The sequence below is a fragment of the Rattus norvegicus genome, chromosome 8, assembly GCF_036323735.1.
Source record: "Rattus norvegicus strain BN/NHsdMcwi chromosome 8, GRCr8, whole genome shotgun sequence".
Taxonomy (NCBI): Eukaryota; Metazoa; Chordata; class Mammalia; order Rodentia; family Muridae; genus Rattus; species Rattus norvegicus.
In genome coordinates this window covers 24084590-24104834 of record NC_086026.1, presented here as the reverse complement: position 1 = coordinate 24104834, position 20245 = coordinate 24084590, and the positions used below count along the sequence as shown (strand labels likewise).

Here is a 20245-nt window from a genome sequence, read left to right as displayed (position 1 = left end):
GTGAGCTCAGAGCTGTAAGCTTTTTGAGCATTGATTTTTGTCTCTAGAGATGTGTTTATGGCAAAGTCACAAACACTTGTGGTATTCAAGTCATTCTGGAGAGAAGAAATGGATGAGATGTAGACCCACGCTCACACAGATTGCTCAATCACTCCATATGGTTAGCCAGAACTTGGAAAGAACCCAGATGCCCTTCAACAGAGTAATGGATATTGAAACTGTGGTACATCTACTCAGCTATCAAAAACAGTGATTTCATGAAATTCATAGGCGAATGGAATGAGGTAAAAAAAATATCATCCTGAGTGAGGTAATCCAATCACAGAAAACCACACATGGTATGAACTCACTGATAAGTGGATATTAGTCCAAAAGCTCGAATTACCCAAGATGCAATCCACAGACCACATTAAACTCAAGAAGAAGGATGACCCAAATGCAGATGCTTCACTCCTTCTTAAAAAGGGGAACACAGATATCCATAGGAGTGGATGTGAAGGCTAACTTTGGAGCAGAGACTGAAGGAATGGCCTTTCAGAGCCTGCCCCACATGTGATATATCCTCAAAAAATTAGGCAAGAATGATGAAGCTAAGAAGTGCATGCTTATAGGTACCAGATATAGATCTCTCCTGAGAGACAGAGCAAGAACATGTCAAATACAGAGGGGACTGCTAGCAGCAAACCACTGAACGGGGAAGGGGAAATCTGTTGGTGCAATTAAAGGATTGAAAGAGTTGAAGGGGCTTGCAATCTCATAATAACAACAATGCCAACCAACCAGTCCTTCCAGGGAATAAACCACTACCTGAAGACTATATACAGACTGACTCATGTCTCCAACTTCATATGCAGCAGAGGATGGCCTTTCTGGTCACCAATGGAAGGAGAAGCCCTAGGTGCCACCAAGGTTGGACGCCCAGTTAAAGGGATTATAGGCTGGGGTGAGGGGGGCTATAAGTGGACTGAATGGGAAGTGGAACACCCTATTATAAGGGAAGAGGGAGGGGAGGAGGGTCTTATAGTCAGGAAACTGGAAAAGGCTTTACATTTGAAATGTAAATAAATAAATATCCAATAAAAATTAAAAAACATTAGAATAAAATGGGCTGCAGAGCTAAACAAAGAATTCTTTTTTTTCTCTATCTTTACTAAATTGGGTATTTCTTATTTACATTTCAATTGTTATTACCTGTCCCGGTTTCCAGGAAAACACCCCCTAAATCCTCCCCCCCTTCTATATGGGTGTTCCACTACCCATACTCTTCCCATTATTGCCCTCCCCGCAACAATCCCATTCACTGGGGGGTTCAGTCTTGGCAGGACCAAGGGTTTACCCTTTCGCTGGTGCTCTTACTAGGCTATTCATTGCTACCTATGCAGTTCGACCCCAGGGTCAGTCCATGTATAGTCTTTGGGTAGTGGCTTAGTCCCTGGAAGCTCTGGTTATTTCGCATTGTTCATATGGGGTCTCAAGCTCCTTCAAGCTCTTTCAGTCCTTTCTCTGATTCCTTCAACAGTGGTCCCATTCTCAGTTCAGTGGTTTGCTGCTGGCATTCGCCTATGTATTTACCATATTCCAGCTGTGTCTCTCAGGAGAGATCTATATCGGGTTCCTGTCAGCCTGCACTTTTTGCTTCATCCAACTTATCTAGCTTGGTGGCTGTATATGTATGGGCCACATGTTGCGCAAGTTTTGAATGTCAGTTCTTTCAGCCTCTATTATAAACTTTGCCTCCCTATTCCCTTCCAAGGGTATTCTTGTTCCCCTTTTAAAGAAGGAGTGAAGCCTTCGCATTTTGGTCATCCTTCATGAATTTCACATGTTCTGCACATCTAGTATAATTCGAGCATTTGGACTAACATCTGCTTATCAATGAGCGCAATGATTTATGTATTTTTCTGTGATTAGGTTACCTCACTCAGGATGATATTTTCCAGTTCCATCCATTTGCCTATGAATTTCATAATGTCATTGTTTTTGATAGCTGAGTAATATTCCATTGTGTAGATGTACCACATTTTCTGTATCCATTCCTCTGTTGAAGGGCATCTGGGTTCTTTCCACATCTTGGCTATTATAAATAAGGCTGCTATGAATATAGTGGAGCATGACTCTGTCATATGTTGGAGCATCTTTTGGATATATGCCCAAGAGAGATATAGTGGGTTTTCAGGTAGTGCAATGTCCAGATTTCTGAGGAACCTCCAGACTGATTTCCAGAATGGCTGTAGCAGTCTGCAATCCCACCAAAAATGGAGGAGTGTCCCTCTTTCTCCACATCCTTGCCAGCATCTGCTGACACTGGAGTTTTTTATTTTAGCCATTCTGACTGGTGTGAGGTAGAATCTCAAGATTGCTTTGATTTGCATTTCCCGTATGACTAAAGACGTTGAACATTTTTTTAGGTTCTTCACAGCATACAGCATTCCTCAGCTGTGAATTCGTTGTATAGCTCTGAACCCAATTTTTTAATACAGTTATTTGTCTCCCTGCCTTCTAACTCTGTGAGTTCTTTGTGTATTTTGGACATAAGTCCTCTATCAGTTGTAGGATTGGTAAAGATCTTTTCTCAATCTGTTGGTTACCCTTTTGTCCTAATAACAGTGTCCTTTGCCTTACAGAAGCTTTGCAGTTTTATGAGATCTCATTTGTCGATGCTTGATCTAAGAGCATAAGCCATTTTTACTATATTAATCCTGCCAATCCATGAGCATGGGAAATCTTTCCATCTTCTGAGATCTTCTTCAATTTCTTTCTTTAGAGGCTTGACGTTCTTATCATACAGATCTTTCACTTGCTTGGTTAAAGTCACACCGAGGTATTTTATATTATTTGGGACTATTATGAAGGGTGTCATTTCCCAAATTTCTTTCTAGGCTTGTTTCTCTTTTGTGTAGAATAAGGCTACTGATTTATTTGAATTAATTTTATACCCATCCACTTTGCTGAAGGTGTTTATCAGGTTTAGTATTTCTCTGGTGGAACTTTTGGATCACTTAAATATACAATCATATCATCTGCAAATAGTGATATTTTGACTTCTTCCTTTCCAATCTGTATCATTTGATGTCCTTTTGTTGTCTGAATGTTCTGGCTAGAACTTCAAGAACTATATTGAATAAGTAGGGAGAGAGTGGGCAGCCTTGTCTAGTTCCCGGTTTTAGTGGGATTGATTTAAGTTTCTCTCCATTTAGTTTAACATTAGCTACTGGTTTGCTGTATATGGCTTTTACTATGTTTAGGTATGGGCCTTGAATTCCTATTCTTTCCAGGACTTTTTATTATGAAACGGTGTTGAATTTTGTCAAATGCTTTCTCAGCCTCTAATGTAATAATCATGTGGTTTTTGATCTTTCAGTTTGTTTATATAGTGAATTACATTGATGGTTTTCCATATATTAACCCATCCCTGCATCCCTGGGATGAACCCTACTTGATCATGATCGGTGATTGTTTTGATGTGCTCTTCGATTCGGTTTGCAAGAATTTTATTGAGTATTTTTGTGTCGATATTCATAAGAGAAATTGGTCTGAATTTCTCTTTCTTTTGTGGGTCTTTGTTTGGTTTAGGTGTAAGTGTAATTGTGGCTTCTTAGAAGGAATTCGGTAGCGCTCCATCTGTTTCAATTTTATGGATTAATTTGGATAGTATTGGCATGAGGTCTTCTATGAAGATCTGATAGAATTCTGCACTGAACCCATCTGGACCTGGGCTCTTTTTTGGTTGCGAGACTTAGGTTGGGAAATAGAAGAATCACTGTTTCTATTTCTTTAGGAGTTATGGGATTGTTTAAATGGTTTATCTGTTCCTGATTTATCTTTGGTATCTGGTATCTGTCTGGGAAATTGTCCATTTCCTCCAGATTTTCAAATTTTGTTGAATATAGGCCTTTGTAGTAAGATCTGATGATTTTTTGAATTTCCTCTGATTCTGTAGTTATCATTTTTACCTTTTCACTTCTGATTTTGTTAATTTGGACACACTCTCTGTGTCCTCTGGTTAGTCTGGCTAAGGGTTTATCTATCTTGTTGTTTTCTCAAGGAACCAGATTTTGGTTCTGTTGATTCTTTGTATAGTCCTTTTTCTCTCTGTTTAGTTGATTTCAGCTCTGATTATTTCCTGCCTTCTACTCCTGCTCAGTGTGTTTGCTTCTTTTTTTCTAGAGCTTTTAGGTGTGCTTAAACAAAGAATTCTTAACTGAGAAATTTTGAATGGCTGAGAAGCACCTGAAAGTTTTCAACATCCTGAGTCATCAGGGAAATGCAAATCAAAAGACCCTGAAATTCCACTTCAAACCAATCAGAACAGCTAAAGTAGAAACCGCAGGTGATAAAATATTCAGGTGAGGATATGGCGCAAGAAGAAAACTCTAACCTACCTAAATGATCCTCCAACATACAGCAAAGACACATGCTCCACTATATTCATAGTAGCTTTATTTTTTAATAACCAGCTGCAGGAAAGAAACCAGATATCCTTCAGCAGAGGAATGGATACAGAAAAAGTGGTAAATTTACACAGTGGAGTACTATTCATCTACTAAAACAGTGACTTCATGAAATTCATAGGCAAATGGAAGGAACTAGGAAATATCATCCTGAGTGAGGTAAAACAATCACAGAAAAACACATGTGGTATGCACTCTCTAATAAGTGGATATTAGCCTCAAAACTCAGATTACCCAATGTACAATCAACAGACCACATAAAGCTCAAGAAGAAACACGATCAAAGTGCAGATGCTTCAGTCCTTCTTAGAAAGTGGAACAAAAATATTCATAGGAGAAAATACAGACAAAATGTTTGGAGCAGACACTGAAGGATAGGCCATCCATAGATTGCTCCACTTGGGTTTCCACCCCACATACACACAGCCACCAAACCTAGACACTATATATAGCTGATGCCAAGAAGTGCATGCTGACAGGAAACTGATATAGCTGCCTCCTGAGAGGTTGTTCCAGAGCATATCAAATACAGAGTCAGATGCTCACGGCCAACCACTGTCCTAAGAATGGAGTGCCCATCGAAGGATTTAGATAAAGAATTGGAGGGGCTGAAGGGATTTGCAACCCTATGAGAACAATCATAGAAACCAACCAGAGCTCCCACTACCCAAAGTGTACATATGGACTCCAGCTGCATATGTAGCAGAAGACAGTCTTGTTGGCCACAAATGGAAGTCCTTGGTCCTGCCAAGGTTTGATGCCCCAGAGTAGGGAAATGTCATGGCAGAGAGGCAGGAAGGGGTGGGTTGATGGGTGGGAAACACCCTCATAGAAGATGGGAGGGGGGATGGAATAGAAGGTATATTGACATAAAAGAGGCACAGGGGACAATATTTGAGCTGTAAATTAAAAATATATCTAATAAAAAATATGAGAAAAAACTTGTCTCTTATCCGATCATTTTCCCCAAGAACATTGTCGTCATACCAGAAGAGAGAAAATAACTATATTGTGGCTTATAAAATAAATCCCTAGTATTTCACAATTCAACTTTAATCTGAATACAGACTTTCTCTTTCAGTGCCTTATGAATCTAATTTATTTTAAATATTAATAGGCCTGCTCCATCCTCCATAACAATTGATCTAGAAAATAATTCTATTACCAAGTCCATATAGTTGATCAATTACTTTATGGATTGTGAATTTGAAAAGATAAAATCATTTTTATATCTTGTCTCAGATAATTTGAAATTAGTCATACTTTCAAAGCTACAGACTACAAATTAATGCAGAAAATGCTAACACTTTAAAAGAAGGTGGGAAAATATAATTCCTAAAATTTTTACAAGTAAAATGTTTTTCAAATTAAAATGTGGTATCATGCTTCATAAAAATTAGAGTTCAAATCTATTTGAACTTCTCTTGTTGCAGGTAATTACATATGCTTCCTATATTGGCTTTTCTACATACCTTACCATATCAATTAATAATGTATAACCACAAAAATAATTAAGATTTTGAGTTTGAACAATGCCAACCAACCAGAGCTTCCAGGGACTAAGCCACTACCCTAAGACTATACATGGACTGACCCTGGGCTCCAACTGTATAAATAGCAAAAAATAGCCTAGTAAAAGACCAAGCAGAAGGGGAAACCCTTGGTCCTGCCAAGACTGAACCCCCAGTGAACGTGATTGTTGGGGGGAGGGCAGTAATGGGGGAGGATCGGGGGGGGGGAACACCCATATAGCAGAGGAGGGGGAGGTGTTGGGGTTATATTGGCATGGAAACTGGGAAAGGGAATAACAATTGAAATGTAAATAAGAAATACCCAAGTTAAGAAAGATGGAGAGAAAAAAAAAGAGCACATATAATTAAATATGGAATCTGTCTATTAAAAAGAAAAAGATTTTGAGTTTGGTTTTTGTAAGGCATAAATTCTTCTTTCTGATAACTAGCCTTTAAAAATCAATAATCATAAGAAATGAATCATAATAATTATTAATAAGATGAACAGAAAAAATTACTTTTCTAATAGTTTTGCTGAAGGAATTTATTGAAGGAATATTTGTATAGGCATGATAACTGTCAGGCTAAATTTCTGTTATCTAAAGATGAATAGATAAATAACAGAAACAGATTCATAATGCTATGTTACTACTACTACTACCACCACTACTATTATTACTACTATTCATAAAGGAGAAATCAAGTGTTTTATAGAAGGATAAATAAGCCTCTTGAAAAAAGTATGTTAGGAATGGGAAGAGAATGCTTACATATTTTTGGTAAATCATGATATTCATAGTGTATTTTATCTTATTTTGTTTATAAATTAAACAAGGATGGCATACAAATAATATAAGGAATTTTAGATTCAGAAAAATCATCCCAAAGAAGGAGGGAAGTAGATGGAGAGTAGGGAAAGAAAATTAAGGAATTACCCTAACATATGAAAATCTTACAGTGAAACTCAGATTTTCATCAGTGTTAACTAATTAATTAGAATGAGGCCTATAAATGTAGCCTAACAAATGTTAGAAAGAAAAAGGATTGATACTGTGACTAATATGACTGGAACCAAAAATTAAAACTTAAAATACAATCTTGGATTCCTCATTATGGAAAAAAATATTGCATCTATTCTCCTGCTTGTAGAGAACCACAATGGGAAACTCACATTCAAAAAAATATATGAGTAGATTGCACAAATAGACAGGTAGATTATACATAGATAAATAAAAAGATTGAGAGCTATGGAGATACAGTAACTAAAATTAATGAGGCAAAATTCTGGTTACTTTAAAAAACATTGTTTTAATGTTAAAAACAATTAGTATCCAATTATTAATGGCCATCAATAATTTTATAATACAAGAATATTTAGTCTTATGAGCATCCACAAATATATAATTCATAGTTTTAGATTTTGAATTCAAATGAGTGTCTTGAAAACAAAGAATAAACAACACAATGCATGAATTGATTACAAAATTTTAATGGTTCATGTGTAAAAACTGATCGTTTGAGGAAACAAAAAGCAGAGAACACTGGGTGATAGAAGCATGGCCATAGAGTCAATAAGTCACATATCCTTAATACTTGTCTTTTTGCCTAGTAATATTTATACACTTGCACACCTGGGATCACATTTATTTCTTCATTATAATGAGATTTAGATATCAACCCCTGGGAAATTTGGGAATATGGGTGTCAACCAAATATATTTTCATTCAAAATACCTAAGTCATAAGCCATCGACAGCCTCTCTGGTAATGACTACCTACTTGTTTTATAACTTGTGAGTCATTTTTGAGCCTGCCTTACCTGAGAAAAGGACTGTCTGCTTTCACACATTTTGTGAAATGTTGAACATCACTCTTCATGAAAACAGAGATAGTAAGTAGTTCATTAACATATTTGCAAAAATACTGTTTTATACAATTATAAAAAAGGAAACAATGAAAAAGCTAAATGTATACTGACAAGTAGGTGCCAAGTAATCTCCTGCTCAACACATTCTCAAGTACACGCTGTCACCAACATCAAACAAGCAAATGTTCTTTCGGTCTCTACACATCAAGGACAATTTTCTTCTCACATATTAACTTACTTCACCTTAAAATGAAAGATTTAATGTACATCTTCAATAGATGTTCTCTCCATTAGCACTATTTAACTATATATGTACATATAGTTTTATATATATATTGAAGAATATCCTAAAGGTGAAACATAGTCCAATTCAGGAAAAATAAAGTAAAATGTTAAATTCTGAAAGCTGAGATATCCTCTAGATATTTTAAATCTTTTCATGAGTGTCTTAGCAGGACTTGTTCTAGAAAGTTGCATAAAGTTCCAGAATCTGGTTTATAATCATGTTTCTTTTTTAATGTTGGCAGTGTTCTTGGTGTCCATGAGGAGTTCTCTGTCCTTGTGTAGCTGAGGGCATAAAGCATCCCATCTATCATTTCAGGTGCTCTTCAAATTATTTTCCAGCATGACAAAGTTCATATATTTTACATAGAATATAAGTGCAGGTGATCCAATCTCATGTTAGATTCTCAAAAGCATAGATTAATTATGAAATTATGTGTCATATTTCATAAGGTTCAATGGTTTAGCACTTTTTAAAATGTTGGAGCCTGACAAAACAAATAAACAAATGGCATTGGCAAGTGGAAAATGGAAGTGAGCATCAATCATTAGTCAGTTAATTAAACTTTTATGTTATCTATTTTAAAAGTTTATTTTCTTTTTTCCTTTCTAGGTGTTCAGTCTCATATTTTATAAATATTTCTAAATGTTGATTAAATTCTGCAGGGCCGTATACCTTGAAGCAATCATGAAGAATAAAGCATTCCAAGAATTTTCGTTTCCATCAAGCTAAATCTAGCAAAGGTTCTTTTAATTTCCTGTATTATTTCCAAAAGAAGTATCAGTCTAATGCAATCCAGAAATCATTCAACTGTTTTAGAATTTCTTCTTGTAGGACTAACTGGTGATGCTCAGCTCCAGCCCCTTATCTTCAGCTTGTTCCTCTGCATATATTTAGTCACTGTACTAGGAAATCTGCTCATCATCTTGGCTGTCAGCTCTGACCTACACTTACAAACCCCAATGTACTTTTTTCTCTCTAGTCTTTCTATTAATGATATCTGTTTAAGCACAAATACAATCCCAAATATGCTTATAAACATGATAACCCAGAATCAAAGCATCACTTACACTGGTTGCCTCACACAAGTTTGGTTTGTGTTGGTTTTCACTGGCCTTGAAAACTGTCTTCTTGCGGTGATGGCCTATGATCGCTATGTGGCCGTTTGTCACCCTCTGAGGTATTCCACAATAATGAATCCTTCCTGTTGTGTCCTGATGGTTCTAGTTTCACTGCTCCTTAGCCTTGTGTTTGGTCTCTTGCACACGCTGATGGTTCTTCACTTGTCATTCTGCAAAGATGTGGAAATCCCTCATTTCTTCTGTGAACTTGCTCAGCTCATCAAGCTTTCATGTTCTGATACACTCATTAATAACATCCTGGTGTATTTTGCATCATGTATATTTGGGGGAATTCCTATCTCTGGGATAATTTTTTCTTACACTCATATTTTATCAGCAGTTCTAAGAATGCCATCATCTGGGCGAAGATATAAAATATTTTCCACTTGTGGATCTCACCTATGTGTTGTCTCCTTGTTTTATGGCACAATTTTGGGTGTGTATATCAGCTCTTCAGTGACTGACTCTCCTGAAAAGTCTATAGTGGCTTCTGTTATGTATTCTGTAGTTCCTCAGATGTTGAATCCATTTATCTACAGCCTGAGAAACAAGGACATGAAGCAAGCCCTGAGAAAATTCATCACAAGATTGTGTGCTGTTTTATCATCACATGTGAACTTCACAGAGGAATAACTTAAACCAAAGTGTCAAATTTTTAAACTCCATACAACATTTCTTAGAGATTGCTGGAAAATGTAGTTTGGAGAAAGCATACAGAGAACAAACTGATGAAAAATGTCTGCCTGAGATACACTGATTACAGCCAAGAATAAAAAGCTAGCTGACACTTCTAATTGCCTTGAACCTTTGATGATGCTCCTTTCTCTGCAGACCCATGTTGGAATTAAAGTGTGAGCTCAGAGCTGTAAGCTTTTTGAGCATTGATTTTTGTCTCTAGAGATGTGTTTATGGCAAAGTCACAAACACTTGTGGTATTCAAGTCATTCTGGAGAGAAGAAATGGATGAGATGTAGACCCACGCTCACACAGATTGCTCAATCACTCCATATGGTTAGCCAGAACTTGGAAAGAACCCAGATGCCCTTCAACAGAGTAATGGATATTGAAACTGTGGTACATCTACTCAGCTATCAAAAACAGTGATTTCATGAAATTCATAGGCGAATGGAATGAGGTAAAAAAAATATCATCCTGAGTGAGGTAATCCAATCACAGAAAACCACACATGGTATGAACTCACTGATAAGTGGATATTAGTCCAAAAGCTCGAATTACCCAAGATGCAATCCACAGACCACATTAAACTCAAGAAGAAGGATGACCCAAATGCAGATGCTTCACTCCTTCTTAAAAAGGGGAACACAGATATCCATAGGAGTGGATGTGGAGGCTAACTTTGGAGCAGAGACTGAAGGAATGGCCTTTCAGAGCCTGCCCCACATGTGATATATCCTCAAAAATTAGGCAAGAATGATGAAGCTAAGAAGTGCATGCTTATAGGTACCAGATATAGATCTCTCCTGAGAGACAGAGCAAGAACATGTCAAATACAGAGGGGACTGCTAGCAGCAAACCACTGAACGGGGAAGGGGAAATCTGTTGGTGCAATTAAAGGATTGAAAGAGTTGAAGGGGCTTGCAATCTCATAATAACAACAATGCCAACCAACCAGTCCTTCCAGGGAATAAACCACTACCTGAAGACTATATACAGACTGACTCATGTCTCCAACTTCATATGTAGCAGAGGATGGCTTTTCTGGTCACCAATGGAAGATGTAATATTCGAAAAGTAGAATTATGCATATTTAAAGCAAGTGTTTAGCTTTTACAATATGTGAATAGATTTGTATGACATACTCTTGATAAGGAAAGCCTTTGGGGTAGATATATATTTAATGCTTTTCATGGTACACAATCATTAATGTGGAATAGTTATATTGCAACAGTGCTCAGAGACAATTTTTTGACACTAGTTACCAATGAAGAAAAACTCAATATTAAGTAAATTAAACCTCTATTAATGTGAATGTTTAAGGTAGAAACTTTTATTTTTATGGTCAATAAAGTCTTTGGAAATTTGTTCTTGATCCTTTAAATTCTACACTATTAAGTCCTTGTCTTTTTCTTTTATTGAATGTAATTTTTTTCAATATAGTATATTCCAGTTACAGTTTTCCCTTCCTCAACCCCATCTTGCCCTTTCCAACTCCATTCCAAAACAGATCCACAAGTTTCCTGTCTCTTATTGCCAAATGAACTGGCATCTAAGAATGTATTATAAAAATTAATTAGATTAAAAACATCAGAATATTAGAAAATAATTTAAAAGCAGTAAATGAGATGAAGAAAAAACATGAGGAAAGCATATAAACACAGCATATACAAAACACACACACATACACACACACACACACACACTCACACACATACACAAATTCTAATGCTTTGTCAGACTCATACATTCAATAATTCACATATGGTCCTTAATTTATGAGTTATTATTTTTATGATCATTTTTACTAAACTATGGTATTTCTCTGTATTTTCTCATGTTAATATTGGATACCTTATTCCATGCTGACCTGCAGGAATAAATGTATTGAATTTTATTGTGTTATGGGAGGATTAGGACTGTAAAGAAAAAGGGAAGACAAAACGAATAACCCAGAAGTCTTACATAAGAAGATGACTTAAGTCAAGCAAGCTAATAGAAACTGTATACTATTCATAGGTTGGAAATGCCAAGGTCAGCAGAACACTAAATCAGAAGATTTTAGCAAAGAGAATGCCTTATATCTAAGACACAGCTGCTTTATAATTCATAAGTGGAGCCTAGGGGAAGGAATTAGGTCATCACAAATCTCAACTTGACTCTTCTGAGGCACTGACTCCTGCCTCAAAATGACTTTGCCAAGAAAGTTCCTACACAAGAACATAGACCTATATTTCATTTTTTCTTTTCATTAGGCTCTACATGAAAATTTTGGGCCAGAATGACTTCCCAGACATGTAGAAACCAGTTCAAATAGAAATCATTTTTTATGAAATCTAAATCAAGGTATCAAAATATTTATTGTCTCAGACCACGCAGGGGAGTGTGTCAGCAGAGGGACCAAGGCTTGGATTTTAGGTAGAGAATGGATTCAGCGTGACAGACAGACACAAACTCGAGGTGTGTGCTGTTGCAAAAAGCTTTACTTCTTGGCGTAGATTTAAGCAGTTAGAACAGGTACATCATAATTGGCAGTCATCCAGCTCTTATTCATCACCCCACCAAATGTCTCTTGTAAGGAGGAAAGCAGAACGTGCAGTCTAGGAAACAATTCTCAGCCACAAACAATAGTTTAAAAAACTGCAGTTATACTGCCAGATTTGTGGGCACCAGGTATGTATTCATCATTTACTTTTGTTTTAATAAAGTTTAAACTTTATGTTTATGGCCTCTCAGATTAGTAAGGAAACTTTTGTAACCATAGTTAACTCTTGATAAGTTTGTTCAACTTGTTGGAACTTGTCTATGATCTTTTTAAAAGAATCATTACTATTTTGAATCGTGCTAAACAAAACTTTTCCAAAAGAGGGGAAATGCTCTTCTGGAACAGTCATGTTGTTAGTAACTGCAATTAATTTCTCTCCTATTTACTGGGAGCTAATGGATACAGTATTTGAATGCATCGCAGCCGTTGAGTTTATCAGGGTCATGATGGTGTGAGACGTTTTCTGTCTCTGAACTTTCAGTTCCTGAGACATCTAAAGGTACATGGCCATCTTCCCACACTGCTATATTCTTAAAATCAGATATTGTTGACAGGCTTAAAGTTGCTAAAATCACCAAGTCTAAAACACAGAAGGCACCTCCACCGCCAGCATAGACCCTGGTCATTATCTATTTGTAGGGAGACGGCCAGGACCTCCAGGAGGCCAAGCCATTCCAGGCACAGGCCTCTGTTCTGCATAGAAACGAAGCATAAGGGCTTCACATCACACAGACTCTACTGGAGTGGGGGTGACAATTTATGAAATAACTATAATTGTATTCAATATTAATAATTAGGACACATTTAAATCTAAGACTGGTAATATTCTTTTGTTTTAATATGGGATATATACAAACATAAAAAAGACACACACAATTTTAATATACTAATAATGTGAATGAAAAAAGTATATTTAAAATTCACTGAGACATGCTTTGAATGTTCAATATTTGCATTACATAATTTATATTCAAATGTGTTAATTAAAAATGTACATTTAAATAATTCATTTTAATCCCATAGAATAATATAACATTTTGAATATATGTGTGTGTGTGTGTGTGTGTGTGTTTGTGTGTGTGTGTGTGTATGTGTGTATTAGATCTTTCAGAGATGTATAGACTGACATACAGGCTGCATTCCAGCTCTTCAAACAACAACTTCCAGTGAACCGAATGTCAAGCAATTCAATAGTTCTTCAGTATCTGAAGCTGGATATCTCAGATTGTATATTCAATATATTATAGAATCCTATATAAATGGGGTCTAATGCCAGTGAAGATTTTAGGTTTCCATGAAAGGGATAAAAGGTAAATCAAAAGAGAGACTATGTTCTTCAAATTTACAAACAAGAATAACCTTCATCATTCTACCCCTTGTCATCCTAGCACACAACCATATATCATTATGGCAGGCTTAGTTTCCATGTCAAAGCAATAATTACCTTGTTCTTATGCCCAGAATAATATAACTATGCCCTGGACAACAGCAAGTACATTATAGATTTAGCATATAAGGCAATGTCCATTGAAGTGGATTTTTTAACTATATCAAGCTTAAATATGATAGGTATTGATATTCTCTTAATTGATATTAGAAGACATAGCAAAAGACAATGGAAAGAAAACTGGGATAACTGTACAAACACTCTCTTAACAAAATACAACAGAAACACATATGTCTATTATAATTTATGCCTTTGTTACTGGTCTCTAGGCATTAGCTTGTATATATTACTATCTTACTTACTGCCTATTCTTTTTCTTTCATCTTCAGTAAGCATCCCAAGCAGACTTTGGCATTTTATTGGAGGAGTGACCCATACATTTTTTTAGTGATGGGTATGTGCCCTTTATCATACTGCATGAACTAGGTTGCTGTAGTTTCACAATGAATTTAATAACAAATGTAGGATTACCAAGAGATGCCATAAAAGTTTTTCTGTATTCCAGCTATAGTCTTCCTTACCTCCAATATAGAGATTTAATGCTATTTCTCCCTTGATTATCTGGATCACTCACACCTTCTAATACTTACAACCCTTTCTTAGACTGTTCTTAAAAACATCAGAAGCCAAAAATGAACAGAGGGAAATCTATGGCTTTTGATCAATGGAATGGTTGTGTTTGCAAGAGCACCCCACTCCTCGGTAGTCAAACACATCACCCAGGAATACTTAATGCCATAGAAATGGGAAGCAAAGAACTTTCTATTATGTCATTAGGAGTGATCACAATTTCAACAATTCTCTTTTCTACCCCTTGATTCCTATACCCATGCATTCTGCCAATGGAAGAAGACAAAATACATAGTTGATATGGATACAAATCATAAACTGACTTCTTGAGAACTCTATTTCTGCCCTTGAGGATGTTGCCCCATAGTTTGCATTGCATGTGGGTCTTCAGATCACCATTCCATATTTCTATCAGACTAACTACTTCTAGATTGTAGTTGAGCATTGCATTACCAGGGAATTGCATGCTTAAGGGCCCACTGTCACAGTTATCTGGATGTGAAATGAGATTCTTAGATAAAAGTAATACTATATAAAATAGAAATCATAGGGGAAATGCATACTTTATGTCCATTTATGGTTTTTTTTGCAGAATCATTAAGTGCAGGAAATGAAAATCCAAAGCCAGAATAAATATCTCTCCCAGTTAGTATATACTTCCCTTTCTACAGAAGTCATCTAATTCAATTACCTATCCATCAGGTCATAGGCTAATAACCTTGGAGAACCATACCATTTTAAGAATTTGATTTCATCTCTACTGTTGGCATTTGTGGCATTCATTAGCTATGTCAGCCTTAGTGAGTGTCAGACCGTTTTGAAAAGCCTATGCTTAATATCCATCTCTACCAGCATGGCCACTTTATTCATGGGCCTCTTTGGTTAAAACAAGAATGAGTAGGAAAAGAGACTGCCTGTCTACAGCATGGGTCTTTCTATCTACATGATCACTGAGATCATTCTGAGCTGAAGTCATCTTTTTATGAGAATTGACATAGCACATGATTATCTTTACTCCCTTCAGTCATATGGAGGGATATATTTACATACAATTTATTCAAATGACTTTCTCATCAATTTTCCAATCATGTTTTTTTCAAGTCTTCCACCATCTAGTTAATCCACTGGTTACAATGAACAATCATACATTATACCATTTTTCCTTTAAATATTGTATGACCACAAGTATTGCCCAAAGTTTTGCCCACTGTGAAAACTGGTTTTATGTTGATATCTTTCAGTGTTTCCCAGAAATGTGTTATAAGGCTGCTGCTGTCCAATTCTTGATGATGCCTGCTTACCATTGAAGATAATCATTAAACCAGGTGTTACTCTTACATTTTTCAGTCAACACATCCCCTGAGACCATAGACACATGCTTGGCATAGATAGCATTGTAATAGGAATGGAAGTAATAGGCAATTAGGCAGATCCTCATGTATCTTGCTTGGGTCCTTAGTCCTATCATTATATGACATTGGACAATGGATTTTTGGTGTTCATATTCTGCTTTATATTTATCTGGTGAGATAGTACTCAGATCATGATGAGCATCTCAAGTCACATTTTAACCTTGGTGACCTCTTGTCACGTTTCATTTTCACCTATGTTATAATAGTAAGTAGACCAATAAAATATTGCAAAGGGAAAATAGTTATCTTTAGACAACGGCAGATATATACTTCAAAATTTCAAATGTACCTTCTGTGACTCACTTATAGAAGCTTACCAGTGGCTCCAAGCAATAATCATATCTATCATGAATACCTCAAGTATCAATGGGTCAGTTTAAACATATGTTCCAAGGGGTAGGACAGACTACACACAGTGTGGATCTGACAACTCCCCCCAAGTTACTGGTCCCACGCTAAGCTGAGTTTCTTGGTTCATGGGCCAGAGCAACACTCAGGAATAATCAACATAATGTCCCAAAATACAAATCAGTGAACTAAATATTGTGTTGCACTTTTGTGACAGGTAGAACCAGGTGCAGTATCTTATTGTTTTCCTTAAAGTGGCTATTGTCTAGATGTCCCACATGACAGGTTTCCTAAGAAATCCACTGAGATAAAAGGCCCCTGAATTTTGGTTACATTTATTTTTCATCCTCTGATGTACATATGTTTCATTCATGAGTGGAAAATTGTTATTACCTTTAGTTTACTTTGTCCAATCAGTATAATATCACCAATATAGGACAGCACTGTGATATTTCACTGAAGAGTCAAATAATCAAGATCTCTTCTAACAAAGTTACAATACAGGCCTAGAGAGTTAAGATATCCTTAAGGTAAATTATATATGTATATTACTGGATTTGTCAACTTAAATTTGCTTCTTGTGGTCCTTATATCTAGGTACAGAGAAAAGGGAACTTGTTAGATCGATAGTTGCATTCTATCTACAAGGAGATATATAAATCTATTTAAGTAAGGACACCATATCTAGTAGAACAGCTGTCTTCTACATTGGCCAAATATGAGAGTTAATAGGAAATTCAGTGGGACCCACCACTCTTGCATCTTTAAATACATTGATATTGGTGCTAATTTCTAATTTTATCCAGGGGATACCACATAAGTATTGATTCAATGTATTCACTTATAGAAACAACTTTGAAGGCTTTGATTTTGGCTTTCCAACCATAGTACCCTTTATTCTACAGTAAAAAAGAGGGAACCAATGTAAAGGTTCTGAAAATTTCGAAGAACATGTATGCCAACTGCAACTTCTAGGACTAGGTAAATAGTCACAGAATTATGGCCCACTGTACTGTAGGTGAGTAGAACTTCAGCAAATACAAGGTTAAATATGGGACTTGTATAAGCACCTATCTTAACTTGAGGTCAATAACGTTTCTTGTGGTATTCATGAATCAGATTCAAACTCTAGTATTTTATCAAGGTCCTTTCTCAGGAGACAGTAGCTAGCCAGGTGCAAGACATTCTGTGATTGAAAACTAGTTAACATTTTGAAATTGGTTCACTGGCCAAAATTCTATTTTGACAACATCCAATGTAGCATTTTATTAATTTGTTTTAGAAAATTTATTCACACACACACACACACACACACATACACACACACACACACACACACACACACACACACACACACACACACACACACATATATATATATATATATATATATATATGTCAAACATGAACATTGTAGGTTTTTTATTCATTTCATGCCTAGAAACGTGATTGGTTATCCAGTAGCAAAGGTCCATAAAAATCATGCTAACATAAACTTTGTTCTGAATATTATGATGAGGTCATTATAGATATTGTTTTGCCTGTTCTGTTCATTATGATCACCTTGTTATTGGTGTTTTGGTGGTATAACCTGGCCATTGCTATTTCAAGGCTCAAATAACCCCATTGTAGTTAACTTTCAAGTGAGAATCATCAAATTTAATACTATTGTCTTTTACAATTATACATATGGCAACAAATCTCTTAAAATGTGTGGTGCCCCTCACCATATAGAATCTGATAAGAATTAGTGAAGAGTATGTCTTCTGGGTCTTCCCATTGTAGAGAATAAGTTGTATACAGCATACTTACTCTAGCTTTGCTATTTACTTGAGCTTGAAAATCCCTCCATACATAGTAAGCCAAGGACTACTAGGTATCTCTAATTCCTTCTCAGTATGCTATATTTGGTTCAAATCTCAGCCAACCATTCAAATAACATTTTTGGTACTATTTTTTAATTGTGTAACTTAAAACTAGAATCTCTACTCAGTTGGCTCATATCAGTAGATCAGCCTGATCCAGTATTTTGTTCTTTCTACCATTATACCACATCATTAAAGTCCTTTCACAAACATATTTTCCACACCATTACTCGAATAGATTAGCTTACTCATTAATCTTTTTTTAAGTTTAGCACACTTTCTCATGGATTCCACTTTCTACCTTTCTTCTAAGAGCCGGCTTAAAATTAATTCTAGTTATAGGTCTAAAGGTTACCACTGGTTGACCATACAGGACACTAATATTTTCTTGTCTGACATTTTTACCAGAGAAAGTCACTGCTGCCTTAAAGAATTAAAAATAAAGAATTAAGCATTAATTTTCCCATTTAAAATGGAAAAGGCAAAATTACAGAGGCTTATACTTGGGCTCACCTTCAGCTGAGGCTGAGATTTATTTCTTGGGTAGAACTCCTTGAGACCCAGAAATTTCAGTGTTCTTAGAGTCCATAGCTTCCTTGTACACATTTAAATCCCACTTTTACCAGATAATGTCTTTAATTTAACAACCAACATTCTTCAAGTCAAGGACTTGACTTTTGTTGTAGTTCAATCAACATTATAATGATGGCTTCTGTTTGATTTTCTATAACTTGGGTTCTGTGACCTTTGCAAATAAGAATCTCTTCCACAGCAACATTAGAGGATTTTACACAATATTCATCTCATCTTCATCAAGTTTATCATGGAATTAATTGCTATCCTTTTCTATAATCTGAGGTACTAGAGTTTAGACATTTTTATCATGATCCTCATTCTTTAGCTTTGTCAACGTATTCAACATGCTAAGAACAACAAACCAACATTCATAGTTTTCTTATTTTTCCACAACTTGTCAAATATTTATTGCACATGAAGAATCACTACATACATTTTTTTTTCTTTCACAATTGGTGAAACAGGATAATATAATGAATTTTTCTCCTTAACCTTGTAAAATAGTTCATGCTATGGGCTTTCTCCTAAAAGCTTCAAATTTATGAGAGTCTACAGCAATAGAGATGCTTTTGGTAAGTTTTGAAAAATTGAAAAGTCTAATCCTAGACATTAAAATTATTCGTCTTTATAGTTCTGTTGCTCTATAAACATCTACGGTACCAAAATCTGAACTATTCAAGGTTCTCTAGAAGAAACTAGAACTTACAAAATTAATCTCTCTCTCTCTTTCTCTCTCTCTCTTTCTCTCTCTCTCTTTCTCTCTCTCTCTCTCTCTCCATTTTCTGATTTCTCTCTGTCATTGTCTCTGTTTTTCTGTCTGTCTGTCTCTCTCTGTCTCTCTGTCTTTGTCTCTGTTTCTGTCTCTCTGTCTCTCTCTCTCTGTCTCTCTCTCTGTCTCTGTCTCTCTCTCTCTCTCTCTCTCTCTCTCTCTCTCTGTGTGTGTGTGTGTATTTATGGAGAGAAGTATCTTTAAAATTTGGCTAACTTTAGAAGAGAATATACCATTATTAATTTGAAAAATCACATTAACGCTCCATTCCTTCAATTATTTAAATCATGTAACATAATAATTTAATCAGGGCAAACATTTGTTATTTGCTAACAAAACTGGATGTGTGTGATATTTAGTGGTCCTCAACTGTGGTAGATATATATAATTGGTTTGTAATTTTCTGGGCATACAGGCTGTCTTATTGCAGTGCCCCTGTTCTTATCCATGTTAAAGCAGGCTGGAATTACTGTTGTGAGAAGGGACTGAACCTTTAGTGCTTTTAGGAAATACATGCAAATTTGTAAGAGTTCAGTTTTTATAAAAGTCACATACAAGGAACCACTCTTTCAATGATATTTTTGTTTTTGAGTAAAAGGTAAGAAGATATATAAATTTTCCTAGGAAATTATTGCCATTTTCATGAATGTGGGTAACATCATGTTTAGAAGTTTTGCAAAGGTTGAAGCTCCTGTCTATAAACCCTAAATTTATGTGTTTCTCTTTAAGTATGTAAATTTATTCAGTACTTAGTAGATATTTATGACAAAGGCAAATAGCTGTTGTTTCATGATGGTATTAGTTTC

At 35.8% G+C, this 20245-nt stretch overlaps 1 protein-coding gene across 1 annotated transcript; it reads left to right on the top strand.

Annotated features, from left to right (window-relative positions):
- Window positions 1–8899: 8899 nt before the first annotated feature.
- Window positions 8900–9865, top strand: Or7g24 (olfactory receptor family 7 subfamily G member 24). Its single transcript, NM_001000883.1, has one exon. The coding sequence runs from the start codon at window positions 8900–8902 to the stop codon at window positions 9863–9865; it is 966 nt and encodes a 321-aa protein (NP_001000883.1).
- The last annotated feature ends 10380 nt before the right edge of the window (window positions 9866–20245 follow it).

What these genes read in the sequence shown, in the direction of transcription:
- Or7g24 (NM_001000883.1), top strand. Translation starts at nt 8,900, where the DNA reads ATGCAATCCAGAAATCATTCAACTGTTTTAGAATTTCTTCTTGTAGGA.